The sequence below is a fragment of the Chenopodium album genome, chromosome 23 (assembly GCF_948465745.1).
Source record: "Chenopodium album chromosome 23, dcCheAlbu1.1, whole genome shotgun sequence".
Taxonomy (NCBI): Eukaryota; Viridiplantae; Streptophyta; class Magnoliopsida; order Caryophyllales; family Amaranthaceae; genus Chenopodium; species Chenopodium album.
Window position 1 is genome coordinate 27,552,533 of NC_137856.1, and position 20,174 is coordinate 27,572,706.

At 36.3% G+C, this 20,174-nt stretch overlaps 1 protein-coding gene across 1 annotated transcript; it reads right to left on the reverse strand.

The window, feature by feature from the left end:
• Nucleotides 1–2,752: 2,752 nt before the first annotated feature.
• Nucleotides 2,753–18,710, reverse strand: LOC145609712 (nuclear pore complex protein NUP155-like). Its single transcript, XM_081665174.1, has 14 exons — nt 18,599–18,710; nt 18,324–18,505; nt 14,738–14,907; nt 13,337–13,463; nt 10,065–10,327; nt 8,202–9,861; nt 7,891–8,103; nt 7,539–7,786; nt 7,063–7,465; nt 6,622–6,827; nt 6,045–6,393; nt 4,612–4,830; nt 4,184–4,509; nt 2,753–2,995 (listed from the first exon to the last, which is right to left on the reverse strand). The coding sequence occupies exons 2-14, from the start codon at nt 18,483–18,485 to the stop codon at nt 2,878–2,880; spliced, it is 4,464 nt and encodes a 1,487-aa protein (XP_081521300.1). The 5' UTR covers nt 18,486–18,505; nt 18,599–18,710; the 3' UTR covers nt 2,753–2,877.
• Nucleotides 18,711–20,174: the final 1,464 nt, after the last annotated feature.

The window sequence follows — 20,174 nt, forward strand, 5'->3', positions numbered from 1 at the left end:
TTTCATAAAAACTACAATCGTCGAATAGATTTTGCATTGTGGAACATCTCTCGCTTATATCTTTGGAAAATACAGCCTTGTTGGAGAGACAATATAACAATCCTTTATAGCCGTGAGCCCGTGAGGATATTTTTCTTCTGAATCATCAGTTTATATTAGAAAACAGGATAATTTTTTTCACCAACAAAATAATTTCACGGCAAATCCATTAGATCTAATATCTTCCTTTTTGTTGTGGACGTGAAAAACGAAGAAAAGCCGGACATTTATAACTAAGAAATTTCTCCCCCGAAAAGAGGAGATAAACCTTGTCTTTTGAAGGAGATGAAAAACCCTTGTCTTTCGAAGGAGATCGGAAATCCTTTTTTCGGAGGAGAAAATTTCATCCCAAAAGGAGGAAGCGTTATTATAATCTTAAAAAAAATACTTTAAATAAACAAGGATTGGGGCTTTCCGCCGATTAAAACCAATGGAAGCCCCTTCAAAATTCAACAATGGAGGCTAAGGTTTAGAAGAGAGAAAAGATTTTCTTTAGAAGTTGCTAGTTGTACATTGTTGTATACAACTAATGACCCAACTTTTAATCTTTACTATAGCTTTTATAAAGCCCCAAAGCAATTATGATAAGGCCCAACCCAATCACCTACTCCTAATGACCTCACCTAATAAATGTACAAAAAAAAATTCCTTTGGCCCAAAAAATTCCTCACCTGGAGCGGGCTCTCCTTTCTCTAATTCCTTGCCTTGAACACAATTCATGCATCGAATGCTTGCCAAATTGAGTCAATAAACTTGCAAATCATGGACAAACACAAACCAAGAGGGGGCAAGGCCGAGATAAAAGATTTTCATTCAAAAACGGGTTAGAAAGAGAGGAAATGAATGCAAAACCGGGTTTAAATTAACACAATAAGTGGTCAAATAAACCAATTATCACGGTCCGCTCAAAATATAACGACCTTTGAATTATCCCGGATTATTGCAACCTTTGACCTTATCTTCCATAAATGGGGCGTAACCGGTTAGTGACTTGTTTAATGGGTTAAGAGTGACACATGTCACTTTGTAATAGGTTAGCTATTTTTTATTTTTACAGATTTCTTAAAAAAATGATTTAAACCCACAACCACCCCCTTTTGCCAGCGCCACCCTCCCTACCCCTACCCCCGTCAGTCCGACCACCCTAAAACCCCACGCCGGCGCCACCCGACCCTTACTCTTGAACTGCCTCCTCCTCCTTTCCTTTAGGCGCTATCTGCAACATCCTAACCTTTATTCTACACTCGAAAAAAACCATCACCGATCAAATTAAGGACATGACCTTGGGGTCTTTGAGGTGGGGCATGGTTTCGACGAGGGGGTCATGAAAAGGACGACGGAGGAGGAGGAGGAGGAGGAAGCGGTGGAAGCGGATGGTTGCTCCATGTCGTTGGTGGGTGTGGTGGGTGAGTAGAGGGAGGAGGTTGATAAGACTCGAGCCCGACAGTCAGTGGAGATGGTGATGAATGAGGGGGGATTATCGGCTTCTGCCGGCGGTGAAGGGGGGTTGTGGGCTACATTGGCGCCGGCCGGCGGTGAGGGGGTTGTATCGACGCTGGCTGGCCGGCGGGGATGGGGGTGGGGTCTGCATGTACGGGAAGGGTGGGATGGTTTTTTTTTTCCCTTTTTTTTTAAAAAAATACAAATTATTATATTTTAATTTAAAAAAAACTTAACCACTAATAACGTGCCACGTGTCTAGGTTAACCTATTTAACAGGGTAAACGGTTTTTTTATCCAATTTATGGCAGATTAGGGTCGAAGGTCGTAATATTCCGAAATAGTTCAAAGGTCGTTTTATTTTTAGCGGGCCGCTGAAAGGTCATAATATACTTAACAAATTTTCCAACCATAAATCCTATCACTTGAACTAGCACTTCATGATCACTTATGTCAGCATCTTCATCAAACTCATTTCAAAAGTGTCAAAAACTAACACAAATTAACCCATCCAAAAAAAAAAGTCAAGACTTTAACTTGTATGAAAAAAACATGACCCAAATTTGAAATAGACTTTACGTGACTAAACCGAATCCAATCTTGTGACTCAAATTGACATCTCTACTCCATTTCCACATTTCTTCTTTTCAGCAAATTCATTATTTTCTTCCTAATAGCAATGTAAATCTCATAAAATCAACTGTGTTTTTAGTTTTATTTTTATCAACTAAATTTAATAGTCAAGAAAAAGTTTTCCAAATGGGATTAATTGCTGGGCTATGTTGATCGACTCAAATACTTCACCACCCTGTAAAAAAGATGGGAAGCAAACTATAGCGGATTAAATGACCCTTTGAGCAGATTAAGTAAGCTATTTCCGTTTCAATGTAATTGCTTGATTGTCCTAATGTTATGCGTGTGTGTAAAGACATGCATTGGCAAACATGTCACACTTTTTAGTACGTACTTGTGGAGTTACGGGTAGTGAGAATAAGTTAAGCTTTATACATACTGAATTTCATTCCAAAATATGTACTTGAAAAGTGTGCAATGACATATTCTCATCACCCAAAAATAAAAATCAGTTCTGAATAGATACAATCTGGCTTTCACTATTACAGAGTAACTAATCGAAAGAGAACTGTATTAGGACAATGGATTTTGGACCCTCATCAGTGGTTTGATTGACGCGGTGATAATATATGGCATATGATGTCAAATTATTCCTTAAACTAAGGCGTCTAAGCGGGATGATTTAACTGAAAGCAGGAAGTACACGAAAAACTTTTGAATCATGCCTCAAAGACTCAGAAATCACAATCATCATATTTCAGAACTGTGGATCAATGCTGATACTAATACAGTACATACAACAAATTGCTTCAAAAATCAAAACCTTTAGTAGTGCGGAAAAGAATATGGACTTATTAATGATTCTTCTAATTCTCGAAATCCACGATACACTGCCTCTGTCTGGCTTTGTGGTAGTGGCAATCTTCGTACCTCAGTCATATACCTGAAATTCCAAGTTTGACATGACAGATCAGAATTAATGAAGAAAGTTGGCAGTCTTGGCAAAAAATTAGTGTACAAGTTTCATCTAACTGTAAGCATAATAGTTAGTAAGCAGCCTTTCACTCTATTTAGACAAGTTGTGAAGTGCAGTAAAGCCTGTTATCCTAAAAGGCAAAGTCACCATATTTCTATTCGAACATCAATGTTGCTATCCAATAAGAATAAATCCCAAGATAATAAGAAACAAATAGAATACATCGAGGGAACACTAGCATCAGCTGCAAAAGGAGAATCAGTGCATTTAGTCAGGGTAAGTTCAGCACGAGTGGGTTGTGCTTACATTTCTTTTCCAAATAACTACATTCTTTGCAGGGTTTTCTTGAGCACAAGGTAAGTTTCCAATAATTTCCTTTTCTTGTGCCCAACGCCATTTGGACGTTAAAATATGCTTCAAGTTTGAGCAAGATCACTACTTGTAATTGCTTATAAGAAGCCAACAAGCCACATAACTGAGTTTAGGCAATGCACAAAAAGTATCACAAAAGACAAGACAATAATGCCACAAGTCTACAAGGACAGGTTTGTCTGAAGAACATTTGAATGGAGGAGAGCAAGACACAAAGATATCAATGTTTAGGGGATAGCAAATCAGACTAAGGCCTTCCTGTAGACCAATTATGGTTGAACTAAAATTCAATAGCAACCAAACAATATTCCTAAAACAGAAATGAAATCTAATTCCTACTCTGCATAAAAGTATAAAACCAAGAGAGGAAAAGGCTCTGGCAATTTACAAGGAGCTTTCAAAGATGGTCAACATCCCATTTATTCCTCACATATCTCCTCACCTTGTCACAAAGGTACCAGGTTCCAAAAATAACAAAGACCACTAGACCCACCACCCTCTAGATACCATAAGGTCAAACCAAAATTCCCACGGCGGTACAAACTTACTCAAAGCCAAAACATATAATGTCTGCCAATAGTCATTTGATAGAATAAAAAAAAAATTAAAGAAGGATTGGTACCATCTTTCTTTTCTGAGTAGCAAGCAGACTAAGAGAATAAAAATTTAATCACAGACAAAATGTAGAAGATTATATAGAAAGAGAAGTACCTAAGTGCATGCAATCCAACTAACCCAAATTTTATAGAAAAATAAATATAAATAAAAGTAAGGAATTGCTACCTATTTGCAGCACTGGTGATTTTATCTCTGACCCCTTGGTTACCACCAGCAGTTTGATCAGGTAGGTATGTTCCTAAGATTAGCGAAGCTCCAACAGAACTTGTACCAATTGTCTGTGCAAAAATAGACATAGCCCATTCTCGAAGCACCACTAGAACTGAACGAAGAAGCCGTAGCTTGAGCATTGGTGATGTTAAAATTGCTCCATTAGATAGCAAGTGATCATAAGTGTTAAGGACAGGCTCTGCAGCACCTTTGCAGGCACCAAGGAGAGCTCGTGGAATCTCATCATCTCCAACACACTCAACTCCAGAAGTAGATCTCTCCTGAGAAACAAAACAGAAGTTTAAATTAGTTGATCCACAGCTTCAAAAAATACAGTTATTGTAAGCAACATTACTAAAGGTCATTCATGTAAACATCAATACCAGTGCAGCCTTCTCCAAATGGAGACATAATGTATCTAACGGCAACATAGCTCCATCTCCAGGATATAGACGAGGACCAACCCTCTTCAAAACTGAAGAAGCTTCGGCTATACCACCCCTTGAAAGAGACTGGTCAATAAGTCTGGCCCAAGTTTCTCTAATAATATTGCTGTCAGTATCACCAGAATAGCTTGCAAAATACAACATTTCAAGACAAACCTGCGGATCAAATACAGAGCCAAAACAACTTAAGATTGAATAACAAAGCATAAAGGAGAGAAATTAAGTTATGCAGTAAAATTTCCAAAATGTCATTTAAAAGAAAGACATTTTGATTTGAATCAAAGAAAAATGATACTCCCTTGCCCCCCCAATTTATTGCTTGATGAAGAAACTTTGAAATAAATAAGTAAACTTTCACCTCAAAGTTTAAGCAAAGGATCAAATTGGCATTAAGGATAAGGATTTAAGAACATTCAAAATCATAGTTTAGCCAGAAAATTATAGCTTATGGTTAGTAGTTAATATAAACAAATCAGATGCATATTCAAATACTTTACTGAAGGGGTGGTCAGGAGAAATGGAGAACCTGAGGATATACTTGCTCCTGAAAATTCTACATCAGTTTGATATTGCCAAGAAAGAAGCCCCACAAGATTCTTAACATACTTCTCTAACAGTTCTTCCTACAACAGCATGCAATCTTAGGTTTTTTATTTTACTCAAATTGATTCTAAATTTGAAGGATCCCTCCCCCATCAAAGCGGAATTTCATCAGAAAAATTGTGTAGCCCTAGAAATAAAAAGTACTTGAGTTGATACAATATTATGTTAAGAAATTTAGAAAATTTTGCTCCACCTGAGCAATTAATCGAGCCCTACACTATAGTACTATACCAAAGAAGAAAAATAACAGTGAAGAGAACACAGGAATGATTTTCCAATGCTAACATTACTTAAAAGAGCACAACTACTTTTTTGTGCATGAAGGCATGCTATGCCATAAGACATCAAATTTCAAAGGAAATATCTTAAGCACTAATATACTATAACTTCAAAAACTCAAACCTCTTCCAATTTCCAAAATAGAAAATCTTAAAAGCATATCCCTAAACAAAGTATTCCTCACAACTATTTATCAACTATCAGTCGCATCAAGAAACTTTATCGAAAAAAAGTGTCATGTATCTAAAATTTATACTTCTCACGGTACCCATGTATGCATAGCATATCCAACAACAAAACATTGTGGCAGCTTTCAAGAGATAAACATGCCTCACAATCATATATAGAAAGGTAGAATGAATTCAATGAAACATACTCCAAGACAAGCACTATGTATTAAATTATATATGTTCAGGGGAGGGAAGAGGGGGGAGGGGGGGGGGGGGGGGGGGGTAGTAGTATCAGCAAATGAGAGAGGAGAAATCTACCTCCCAAAGTTCATAAGGAACAGCATAGTCATTATACAGCTGAGTGATACTCTTCAATTCTAATGATAACTCTTTCACCTTCTCCCTCATGGAGCTGGCCAAATTAACTTCACGTCTTTCAGTAGTCTCTTCATTCTCACCAGACTCTGATGTTCCAGTGCGTGATTCTAACCGTGAGGCAATAGCCTCCAGTTCTTCTCTGATCTTTATCTGAAAGCGCACTACAGCAAGCTTTCCCTCAAGTAAATCAAGCAATCCATCATCATAGACACCTTTTGCAGAACTCGCATAACCATCACTATTGCTTGCATTTTTTGCTTGTAAAACAGCATTATTTAAGTACTGACACCTGAAATGACAATGTGCAAAAACTAATCATGTATAGTTTAATTGGCATATCAAGAAATAGTAAGCAATCAAGAAAAGATAATGTTATGGTAGTAGAATGGCTAGAGCCTCCCTCTTCATTATGTCATCCTGCTCTACAGGGTCCAACAAAGGATGTTTTGTTTGGTTTTATTTTTAAAGTTGTTTAATGGGAGAGGTATGTGTTAAAATACAGAATTAGAGCACTAACCTCTGCTCCAAGCTGGGGACATCTCTATCCTCTATGGAACGCCTTTCTGCCAGCTTCAACAACACATGAGCTGCAAGCAAATGCTGGCGTTTCATGATGTAATAACGTGCCAGGAGATCTAGATATTTGGCTTGATTAAAAGAATTACGGACACCCATATGACCCATTGCAGAAGTAGGGTATGTAGTTGATGAAGCAGCACGTACCTGTAAGTTAGAGACCGCACCCACTACCCGTGAAAAAAAATATACATATAGGAACAAGAATATTAAAAACTGAAGTAAAAGATCACACCCACTGTACATTGTCATACAACAACGAAGAAGATCAAACCAAATGATTTAAGGTTCAAAAATTATTCATTGAAGGCAATACCAAAAGCAGGAATTGGCACCAAGAAAAACTGAGGAACAAATATGACAGTAGAAGTTTCAAATGTACCTCATCTTTGTGTTCAGAGGCTGCATGCTGCAAAAAAGGAACCAAATCAGGACCCCCGAATTCCAAAAGCTCATTCTCCAGACCTAGATCAACCATAGTTCGGTAGAGATACTCATGAAAGATTCTATCAGATGACTGGACAGCGAGCTGAACAATTTGACATATATACTTCTTTCTAGAGGACTGATCAAGAACAGATCTTGCAGATGCAGATTTAGTGGGAGAACCAAATGCTTCTCCTTTCAGGTTACGCAAAGCACCAGTAACAATTTCATAGCATTGTTCACGCTGAGCAAGAGCACGTTCTCGGATTGCTGGATCTATTTGATCATTAGATGCATTACCAGCAGGATCAAGAACCTGAGCCTTTTGCAAAGGCAAGTGCACAACAGCTTCATAGAATCTGCAACTCCTTGATTGTTAGCAAGTACGCTTGACTAAGACACATATGGAATAGAATTTTGGTATAAGCTTACCTCAGGTCCTCAAATCTTTTACATATTGTGCGCAAGTCCGCAGACTCGGGGACCTGACTCAAAAAATTAAAGGCCTCCCTAGCAAGAGCTTCCCTCTCTTCAGCATCAGAAGATATAGCAGCTCTCTCAAGACATTCCACAGCTAAGTAAAATTTATGATCAGACTCCTTATAGTAACTTGAGCAACCTTCCCGCAGTTTGCCGCTAATATCATCCACAGTCCCCCTACCATCACGACCAGTATAATACTGTGGGAATAGAGCAGCAAAAGAACAAGATTAATTAATGCAGAAGGAAGACACAACAAAACTGAGTTGGTACTCATTTTTTAATGTCCCACAAGCCGTATTACCTCCATCAAGGCAGAGACGAGCCTAGTTGGTAGCATATCACCTTCCTCAGAGCAAACAAGCTGATGAAAAGTCATTTGAGTTAATGCACGCCTTAAGTCAGCGTCAAAACCTTGAATTAACCGTGACACATGATGCAATGAAAGCAGCTGTAGCAGAAAAAGAGCTTCACTGGATCTGAGCAGCAGCTGCCGAAGGCATTCAATTGCTCTTACCTGCAGGGTACAGGAAAAAGAAGAGGAAAAAAAAAAAAAAAAACTCAGATAAGAATCATTATTTTATGGTTAATAAGGGAAAAACAGCAAAAGCAGACCTCCTCAGCAGCAAGTTCTGCAGAATTGTAAGGCAGCCTTTGTCTTCTATTAGATGCAAGTCCATCAGCAGACTCCATATTACGAGAATAACCCCCAAATAAATGTCCTGTCATGCTTCTGTCACCACCCCCTAGCGTTGAACCACTTGAATATAAAATCGAGCCTGTCAAATCCCCAAGGCCAGCAACACGTGCATACATTCCTCTCCTTTGATTCTTACGTAATCTAAAAAATTTCTCTAAGGAACGGATTTTGTTTTCAAGAACTTGCATAGCTGAAACAGATAGTCTGCACACTATAACACCATTTTCAGATTGATCAGAGTCTGAACCACCTTTTATAACCATAACAGGAAGCTCCCACAGTGGAAAAAGCAACCTTGCCGTGCACAAGCACAACCCTTCATAGGCACCTGAAAATACAGGCTCAGCCTCCTGAACTACCTGCCCCATACTAAACCCACCAGCAGCTGTTCTTGTGTTTGACAATGCATTACTACCTTCTAGTTGGGGCATTCCCACAAATCTAGGGTCCTCATATGCCTCAGCAGCTTTTTCAGTAATAATATTGCCTGTAATATTTTCTGTATCAACTATTTTTGCAGCCAGCATCAAGCACATTGCAGCAGCTTCTCCTGCCCCAAAGCGATTGAAAAAGTCTTCTAAAACTGCTCTTGGTGAGTTGGATTCCAGCAACCTTCTAAGGATGTCAACTGGCCTATTAAAAACTAACTCCATCATGCCCATGGTACTGAATACAACAATCCGCCTCCTTGGTAAAATATGCTGAGTCGAAAGGTCACCTCTGGCCCATAATTTTGCAGACGCTTTCTCCAGTGACTCACCTGAGCTACCCAAACCAAAGAACTCAACTTCTGAATAAAGAGACTGCACCATTAATGCAGTGTCTGGTAAGGGTAAAACATCTGCTACAAACAACATTCTGCCTTCTACAGGCAGAGAAGATACAGTTTCCCGCAAAGCACGAGAACTCCTGACACTAGTCGCCATATTCCCTGAAGGAGAAGACTGAGCAGTGTAATCTTTGCAAACAATAAGAAGAGAGGATGCATTTGGAGGTGAGGAATCAGACAGCACAAGAGTTCCAGCAGAATGATATGCTGTTTCAACTTTCAGAGAGAGATCTTCACTCTGAGCATGACCAATAAGAGGAACAGAACCAAAACCAAGTGCACCAGTGACCCCCAGAGGAGGAGAAGGTCTGATTGAAACAAATTTTAAACAACTTGGCCTATGATGGTTACCAGAATATTCATGCAGACCTCCAACTGAACCATTAAACCCACAAGAACCAGTAGAAAAATACATTCTTCTCCCATCAGATAATACAGCAACGAGGTGAAGAGATTTTGACTCTAGTGAAGATAAAGGTGAAATGCAAACTATAGAGGGTTTTGCAGATCCACTGGTAGCTCTTGCCCCTGTTGACTGTCTACCTCCATAATTTGGGTCCCTCTGATTTATAAAGTTCCTTTCCTCTGCCACTTTTTTGAGAGGTCCTTCTCCATTTGGCCCCAACTCAAAAACTTGAAGTTTCATAGCTTCAGTTCTTGCATAGAATATGTGCCTTTCATTGTCAAAAACCATCTCAACAATTGGATCAACGGCTCCAAATTTAAAGACATTTGGCACAACCCATCTGGACATATACAAAAGCAGAGTATAAGCAAAAAATATGCTTTAGATCATGGAATGGCTTCGGTTCAACATTAAAGTGATTAAACAATAAACATGTGGAATAAGAGTATATAAACCATAGATTAATATCAAAGGACATAGCAGGTTGTAATGAAAACATTATGACGAAGTTTTATCCAGCTACACCAGATAGATGATTTGTACCTCGAAAGGGCGCTACCAAGACCTGAAGTAAGGCATACTTTACGGCAACGCTTTTGCCAACCAGATCCTGTTGTGTATAACAGCTCATAAATGTTACCATCACGACCAGCTAAGAAAATACGACCTTTATCAGTGCACGTAATACAAGTCATTGTGACTCCCTCAGATGAAATTGTATATTCAGAAAGTGGCTGTAAAGAGAGCTCCGCATATGGATCAGTTCCATCAGCTGTTCCTGAACAGCAAACTCCTACAAGAATTAACTGAAATCTTATCTTGTTAGCAACCAACAGCACCCAAAAGAATACAAGGGAAACATCATATTAAAGGCCAAAAGAAGTAAATGTATACATGGAAAGTAAGAGACTCCATTAGGCACATTATTTTAACATCAAATAGACGATCGTACATTTAATAATTTATCCAATAAGAGGTGAAACATAATTTCTTTATTCTTATATTTCTAATAGAACTCCTATTCAAGCTTTAATGAAATAATCTTCTCATTTACAAAAATGAAATGGCCACTATTTTAAAAGTCGCATTTATATGACTTAAGTACCAGACTTTAGAAGTGAGCTATAGCAATAACAAAAATCACAAATGGGCATAGCTTTCTCTGGTGATTTATATGATCTTCCTTGTTATAGGCTGAAGTATCGTAATGACAGTAATGACACTTCCAGGTCACCTTTCCACTTACCAAGTTCTCACTTTTTATCAAGACAAGAGAATGTGGCTAAATGAAAAATTAAAATCTCACACTTATCCAAACTAAAAAGTGAATTCATCAAAGTAAAGAGATTGTATAAAATAAATAAATAATTTTTTTAAAAAAAAGCACACACACTTTATTTTGTACCAAAGATGCATGGAAAAATGTTGAAATTCAAAAGGTGGGTGAAAACAATGTTTCGTATACAATATTTCTTTTCAACCAAGCAACAAATGAAATAGTTCTAGAGTTCAAAAATTCATTAAACAGCTCTAAGGGACACATATACAGAGATAGAACCTTTGGGTCGTTTTTTTATTTTAAATAATACAACATTTTGATTATTTCTGAATATTACAACCTTTAGAGGTCTTAATTTTAAAGGAGACATAACCGGATGCAACCTGATAAAAAAGTTAATCATGCCACGTGTCTTTATAATTGGCTCATATAAGATTTTATTCATTTTCTCTCTCCTTCCCTAAACTCCACCACTGCACCACCCCCTCTCTCCATCCCCACCACCACTGCACCACTCGCTCTCATTTCCACCAACAGAACCGCCCCTCCCCCTTCCCAACCATCGCTGCCAACCCCCACTACCAGGCCAAAACTCCCTCATAACCCACCAACCATCCTCAATTCCACCCCCACCCTTCTGCAGCCCCAATTTCACCCTTCCCGGCCACTGCAGCCAACTACCACCAACAAAAACTCCCACAGCCACCAACAAGCACCCTTCCCGGCCACTGCAGCCAACTACCACCAACAAAAACTCCCACAGCCACCAACAAGCCGGAATTTCCTACCTGAACACCACAACTCCCTTCTCCTTCACGAACAGCAGCCACCAGCAGCTGTTCCTTCTCCTTGCACCAACAATACCAGCCCTGCATCACCGATTCCCCAATTGCACACCAAATCATAGCCAACGCCACCAAATAGCACCAATCCGCCACCCCCATTCAGCAGTTAAATCAACATCAATTGGTAATCCAAATCAAATCAACATCAACAACAATCGCAAATCAACATCAGCAGCAACAATCGCAAATCAACATCAATTGGAGGGGGGAAGAGAAAGGAAGAAAGCGGCAAGGTGGTGGGTTTTTTCTGGGTTTTGACGGAGAGGTGAAAGCGGCGAGCTCGCGGGGGCACGATAGGGGATGCGAGGAAGGGAGATGGGCTAGGCGGGGGATGCGAGAAAGGGAAAGAGAGGTGGGCAGGGGAGGGGTGGCCGGAAAGGGAGGTGTATCGGGGAGGGGAAGGTGGCCAGAAGTATGGTCGTATGGAGAGGGAAAGAGAAAGGAGTCAAGGACGAAGAAAGAGAAAAGGGAAAAAAGTCACCAATTATATGACGACACGTGTCATGCCCAACCTATTTAACCGGTTACAAGTTTTTTGTCTTGTTTAAAATTGAGACCCCACTGGTTGTAAACTTGTAATATTCAAGTATAATTCAAAGGTTGTACTCCCTTTGTTTTTGAATACTTGTTGCATTTCTCTATACGCGGAGTTTTAGGAGAATTGATAAAAAATAAAAAAGCAAAAGTAGTTGAGAGAATTGGAGAAAGAATATGAAAAAAATAAAATAATATTTATGTTGAGTCTACTTGTTGAGAGAAATAAATTAAATATTGTAAAAATTTTCTAAATAAGGAAATGGAGTAAGTATTTAAAAACAACCGTAAGGGAAAGTGGAGCAAGTATTAAAAAACGGAGGGAGTATTAGTTTTAAAAAATGGGCCAAAGGTTGTATTATTCTTGGCAATTTTTCCTTTTATAATCCAATAGATGATTGACACATGTATAGTTAACGGTTATATTGGATGGCAAAGTTAAGCGGTGGTGAAACCTTTTTTTTTTTGGTGTTAATTAAAATTTGGGGTTTTTTACGTGGTGTTATTATCTAAATATCCCAAAAAAAAAAGGCAAAATTACAAAGGTAGCTCAATTTGAGCACACTGGAGCACTTTAATGTCTCCACCCACTAGCAAATAACAGATGAACACATAATAGATAATCCAGCTGACCACTTCAAGTTCCATCCAATCAATAGAATGCCAAAAAAAGATCTAGCATGTTTCACATCCAAGTAACAGAAAATCAGACGGTAATATGGGAGTGAAAGGAAAAAAATGTATATCAAGAACAAGCGAGATGTCAAGTGGCATATGCAAAATGTTGTTTAAGTTGATGCTTGGTAAGAGATCTAACTAATGAAAGGTTAAATCCAATATATCATCTTAAAGTAGTTCTCCCTCTTTTTTTTTTAATTCATTGTTCCACTTTCACTTTTGCACTGTTTACATGTCATACTTTTACCACCTTTTCAACTAATAGATAAAACTAAATATAAGGTAAATTATTATTTGTTTTGTCTCCATATAAGAATAAGAATTATCAAATTTTCACAATTTATAATAATAGCCTTATAAGAGTTAGAGATAACTATAATAGCCGAAGTCATTCATTGACAAACATGAAAGTCAAAATGGAACATTCATTAAAACCGGAGGGAGTATTATCTGGATGATTGCACAAAAAATTTAAATACCTCAGCAGGTGTAGCCAACACCAAAAGATGCTGTATAGCTTCAACAAAAACGCCAGGTTTAGATTTAACTAGGCCCACAGCACATATAGCTTGTTCCTCTCCACTGTACTCAGGACATTGCCCATCCCTACACATAGATTACAATGAGATTAAATAAGACTAGTTACTCAAAGGCAGAAATCAAACATCAAGGCAGATAGAACATGCAAACTTCAGAAAATGAAATGACCAACAGATTTAGTCAGTTTTACAAAACACACTACATATTCTTATTCTCTTTGATGTTATACAATTCATGCACTTCCTTTTTCTAATAAAAAAATCATTGTCACCCAAAACCTAAGATTCACACAGGATGATTGTGGTGGTGGTGTACATAACCAGTGGACAGTGGTTGTGTAAAAGACTAAATAGGGAAAAAAAAAAAAAAAAATTCCCTTCCTTCACCCCCATCCCCCATATAAAAATATAAAATAAAACTAGAATTAAAAAAGAACAATAAAACATTGCTATTTTCTCTTTTATTCAAAAAAAATAAAAAAATAAAATAAAACATAGCTATTTTCTCCTCATCACTAAGCAATAGGCCAATTATTTTAAATTTACTAACCTACTCTTTGTACATTCATATGCCCTTTTATGATATGGTTAACTAAGATTTCAATACAGACTACATTGGTACGATGGAGATATATAAAAATTATAAACCGAGGGAAGTCTAAAAAATGAAACCCCCCCCCCCCGCCACCCCCGTTTGGTCTTCCTCTCTCCAATTCTTTAAGAAACAGAAGGTCCATGCTCTAATATTTTCTTTTCTCAGATTGATATTTTGATTTTTAGATCTAGGGTTTAACATTACTATAGTGCGAATTTAAGACATTGTGCCAGTTCATTTTCATACCACTCACAGATTACATGCCTGAATAGGGTCGTGTCATGTCAACCCGAGTACAAGCCAAAACAGCTGTGACGAAGTAACATAGTATATCAGTAAACAGTAAAGCTATTGTTAAGATACAAACCAACACACAAAGTCACAAACCATACCATTTTTTTTTTTTTTTTGAAACATCACAAACCATACCATGATTGAAGGCAAGTGCAAAAAAAGGTCGAAAAAGAAAATTACTGACAATGAAAAATGAACCCAGCACATGGCCAATAAAAACTCATAAAGATCAGAATAACACTAAGCCAAGCTTGTAATTTGTTGATGTTGAATATAGCAATTTCATAAAAACAATTAATAATCAAAATAATAATTAATAAAAGTATCCATGAAAGTGATGGAAACCCCACCCCCTGTGCATTCTCCAAGCCAATCATTTTGTTCTTCTAGGTAGCCTCGAATTAAAAAAGAAGTATCATGAATAGATGCAAAATATTTATCAATGTAATTACCACTTGTCAAAACGCCAAAGAAATAGAGAGTTGTCAACTGATGCCCATGCCCTACGTATCTCAGGAAAAATTCCACATAGAGCAGTTCCTTCACCACCAGCAGCATTATACCTCTCCACAAGAACATTAGGTAACTCCCAGCTATCTACCACTTCAACTAATGGAGGCCACTGCAACGTAAATAAGCATCCGTAAGTTTGGATTATTCATTTTAGACCCAAAAAAAAACACACACACAATCAAGAATCGAATGTCGTACTTTAATCGAAATTCTACAAAACACAAGTAAACTTGCAGCAGACAACAAAATCACCTTACACAAATCCCAATTCTCGATGTGAACTGTACCTGTTCATCATTATAGTGATTTATGGAACCTTAACAGACACATAAATGTTTTGGTCAAATTAAAAGCTCCCCAACTTTCTATTGGCAAGAGATTAGCAACATGCTCTAAACACTTTAATCTTAGCATAAAAATTAATCACAATATTCACAACATTACCCTAGAAATTACAACTAAATAGATAGAACATGTGCCTCTGTTACCTAACCAATTATCTGCTACAAAATCTAGTCCGGGTAATTTGTACTCTAGATGCCTTGTGAGAAGGCATTGTTGTAGATAAGAAGTCTACATCCACAAAAGCCCACCAAAATCAATTTTTTCCATGCTTATCTACAATTCCTCCCTACATCATACAAAATTCTTTCAGCCATTCAGAGAATGGTTATCTTCAGATAATCATTAATCAATGATCTGGTTTCCAGCAAAATAAGCACCACTCTGAGATCTAAGTACAATCCAGCGTGCTCATTCTGCTCACAATATATTTCAGCAGGCCCCTGATGCAGGATTAACGTGGACTATATATTAGTTATTTTATTAGTCATTTTAATTTTTAGGCTTGGAGTATTTTACAAATTAAATCAAACTCAGGTAAATTATCTATTAATCCTAATTTTTTAATATAGTGGGTCGAAAATAGATAGAGATAGGATTTGATTTTCAAAATAAACTCTTTATAATTAGGTTTGTTTAAATTATTAATGTTTAGTTATTTAATTATTTTAGAAATGTTCTAGAAATATAATTTGCCCTATATAAAGGGATATAGTTGTAAGTTCTCATATTGAATTTTCAGATTAAATCAATAAAAGTTCCTTTGTTTGTTTTAGTTTAAAACAATTGTTTTATTAACCTGGTGATTAAAATCATTAAGCTTGTCTAAGTGCATTAATTAGTGGATGGCATGGCCTATAAACTGCAGTAATCAACTTGTGTTCTTTGTTTGATACTTGGTGGTTCCTTTAGGCTTAAATTTATCCTTGTGTGCATATGATTCTTTCAACCATACACATTATCCCCCAAACTACACAAAAATACATTATGTATTCAAATTCTAGGTGTGGGACATTCAAATGGCGGTATTATGGATCATATTGTGCATTACTCTAATGCTAGAAACCTTGATGGAGAAGTGGCGAGAAGTCTTAAGCAATTATAAAATTAAATAGCACAGAAACTATTGTAGACCCTATAAAGGTGTGGAAGATAAAGCTATCATAGGACCATAAGCTAGAGGTGAAAAAAATAAGGATGGTCAGGTGAGCAATTATACCAAAAGAGATTAAAAGTCAAAATTGAAGTGATAAAAGATATGATTGGAATAGCAAATACTGAATAAGATGCCAGAAACAAGAATTGAATAATTTCGAAACAAAACGAGAAGACGCCAAAGAATAAAATATTTTCACAATATATAGGATAAATTAATAGTCTGAAGGTCCAATAATTAAATGAGGTGAAATTTTAAGGGAGGAACTGATAATTTTAAAGCCCGAGAAAGAAGATCAATTGATAATAAGCAGAAACATTTAAAAACTGAGGTAGTTAGCTGAAAGTTAGAGAACCTTTTCCTGTTCACTCAGTATATACTGTTTTTTGCAATAGACAATTACCCTGTGATTTAACAACAAATATGGAAACCACTGGCCCATCATTTAAAAAAGGATTGACCCAAGGTTTACATAAACTTTCCATCACAAAATTATTAATAAAATTGACATAGAAAAGCCTTCCAGCTCCTCATTTAAGTTGTTCATGCTCTAATTTTGATGAATATCTTGAACTTGATGAAATTCTTTTCGGAATTCCAAAATTTGATTCCCAAAGATACAAGTATAGGGAAAGAGCAAGCGGAATGAAAGATACTTATAAAATGCTTAGGGGTAAAGGGATAAAAATCTGGGCCAGATAAAATCACTGAATTAGTGTCTATGTTAACAAAGCCAAGTAACGCTTCACCTTCAATGAAATTACAAGTTAGCATGATCTTTAGATTGTCCAGGTTTCTTCACATTATCTATGCTGTTAGATAGGTCCCAAGTCTACTATGTAGTATTGTATATAAAATTAAACAGCTACAATAAAGAGAAAGAATAACTTTCAAATAATTACACGTGTAAATATTTCTTCATTTTTTAAGAAAAAGGCCACTTATAATACCCAAAAAAAGTAACTGTAAAATGTATTAGTCATATAACTTTTTCTATTGTTAGCTGATTCTTACCAAACAAATGTTCAAAAAATTAGTCTCTATGTTCACATAGCCTAGTCCCCAAGCTTATCCTACCCTCACAACAAATTTGTGGATTTGCATGATCTTCTCCAAATTGTACAGGTTTCCTAGGTCTACTAAGTTTCTCGTTTGCTAAAAAATAGAAAAGTGAAAACTATTATTGCCTTAATGTGGGTTGTGCTTATCATTCTTATCAAATCATGTGAAGATCATCAAATTGTGTGACGCGAGAAGTACCTAATATGTCGGATATTATCTTGATAGTAAGATTTATAATTTCGGGGCGAAAAAATACAATCTTTCAAAACGATCACATACGATACTGACATTGTTTTTCTTCAATTTCTTAAATACAAATCAACCAAATGTCCTTAGAGCTTGTTTGTCATTGTTTTTTGATCAAAGAAACAAAAACAAAAACAGGATACCAGAAAAGGATTTGTACACTTTTTTGTTGCCAATTTTCAAAATTAACATGATTTTAATAAGTTTGAACAATTGTTTCATTATATGACACATTCGTATAAAGTGATACCAAACGGACCCTTACATTTCCACTGTATCCTTTCTTTACCTTTTCTCATCATTCACTTCTTCCAAAAAAACTAATGGGTAATGAATCAATTTGACATGAAAACAAAACCAATGCTCAAAAATATTTTCCTCATTAACACTTAAAACACAATTCCAAACAAGAAATCATAATAAATTGCTCGAAATAAAGCACAAATTACATTCAAAAACAAAATGTAAATAAGCAAGAGCAAAAAGATTAATTGAATTAACTCACTATATTCAAATTAAATTCACTTGAAAATAAACCCAATCAATAAATTCAAATCAAATCCACTTCAAAGCAAACCCAATTATTCTTATCATATTCCCTAAAAACATCAACTGGGTTTACTCAATACTCAATCAACCAAGAAAAAAACACAAAAAAACTAAAACCCCAGAAAAATTAAAAACCCAATTCACAATTCACAAATAACAATTAACAATACCTCTTTAGGGTGAGTAGTGTAAGGATGACTAGCATATCTTGCAGCATCCAAAGCTTCATCGAGGTCGATACGAGTCGAGACGTCTCGGCTAATGCGGTCACTGACGACAAGACCAGCATGAGTGACATCTCGCAAAGCAATTTCTTCCTCAGTTGACATCATTCTACTTCACCCTCCTCACCCTTTGGAAAACCCAGAAATTGGTGAGTTTTAGAGAGAGAAAGAGGGAATATGAGAGAGAAAATGTGGGAGGGTGCATGAATTGAAGGTTTTACCTTGGTTGAGTAATGGAGTTGGGCGCCGAATGCCGATAGTTTGGAGTGAGGGCGAAGAGAAAGAGTACGGAGAAAGTGAGTGAAAATTGGGGGGAAACCGCGCTGAAAACCCCCCAATGTTTTGTGTTTTTTAGGGTGTGAGAAGATTTGGAATTTTAGACTTTGTAACATTTGGAGGCAACTTCTATAGTCTATGAGTGATGAATCTATTGTATTTTATGTTTACTCGGTTTTTGAATAATTGACATAATTATTAATCTTGAGACATAATGCACTAGTTTGAATAATATGATTAAGGGTATGTTCTGATTTATTGAACTGGACTGAACCGATTAGAGCGCTGAACTGAATTGAACTGAACTGTTTATAAGAGAAGAAGATTAGGAACTAAACTGCATTGAACTGATTGGAGCTGAAATGAATTGAAATTAAGATGTAACTAAAAGTAGAGTTGATATTGTGAACTTTGCATTAATAAATAATTATATGTTACTAAAAGAAAATTAGGGTCGAAATTAGTATATAAATAGTGGAAAAAGTTATACATGTTAACTATTTTATTTTCTTTGAAGGTAAACGTGTTAATTATTTAGGAACGAATGGAGTATGAAAAAGGTGAAAAGTGTTTGGAGATAGTAAGATGGTAGACATTGAAATCAAGCATATCTTGTTGGATATCCTAAGTAATAACTATTTAAACTATGTTAATGTTTGTTATGGTTCTCAAATCTCAAGTCAACAAAGCTCATGAACTAACAATATTAGTCAAGAGATTTAACCTGGTTGAATCCCTTTGTTTATTTGTTGCCCAAATAAATGGTAAAACGATAAGAGGGTTATTTCTAATTAATATGAGGTTTTGAGTTTGAGAACATATCTTACCAAGTGAAAACTAGCTTATTCCAAACTGATTAGTCAAAGTTTAGTTGGCTCTAATTAATGGGAGGGATATCCTTAAAAAGAGAAAATTCCTTGAAAATTTTATGTTTTGCATCTATTCTACTAAATTACTTGGCAATAATTATAAACTTAAAAAAAAAAAAAAAAAAAAAAAAAAGAATTCTGTTTGTTACTTTTTACTTGTTTTTTCCTCTACAAAATTTATAGCATACACCTAGGAGCATCATGCTCTTTGTGCTCTACGAAATAAAACCTTACGTGAAAATATTTCTTCATTTTCCTATCTGAAGAATGTCAACTAAATTCAAGATACATTTATCACATGTTTAAAGAAAAGTTTTGATAGTAGACTTGAGTGAGACTAGTGAAATGAAGTGGACACAGACTATTGGTAGTCTTGGATGGAATTCAGGAAATCAAAACGACAAAAATCATGTCAAAACACATTGTTTATGAATATATTTTCACATCATTAATGTGATGTCAACTCATCATAGAGATCCGTTTTCTAATAGCTCGTTTCCAATAATATTATGTATGTATTTATTAGCCGTCAATAAAAAAAAGTATGTAATTATTCCCCGTTTCTCTAATGGTAAAAATGTAATATGCATAAGTGTGTGTGTGTGTTTTTTCAAATTGTAAAATCTAACTTTAAAAATCAAAATTTTAATTT

Excerpts from the sequence above, each read along its gene's own strand:
- LOC145609712 (XM_081665174.1), bottom strand. The coding sequence starts at position 18,485 with ATGATGTCAACTGAGGAAGAAATTGCTTTGCGAGATGTCACTCATGCT. Across the intron at positions 14,908-18,323 it reads ACACTACTCACCCTAAAGAG|TGGCCTCCATTAGTTGAAGT; the intron begins GTATTGTTAATT and ends TTTACGTTGCAG. Across the intron at positions 7,466-7,538 it reads AAAAGATTTGAGGACCTGAG|ATTCTATGAAGCTGTTGTGC; the intron begins GTAAGCTTATAC and ends AAGGAGTTGCAG.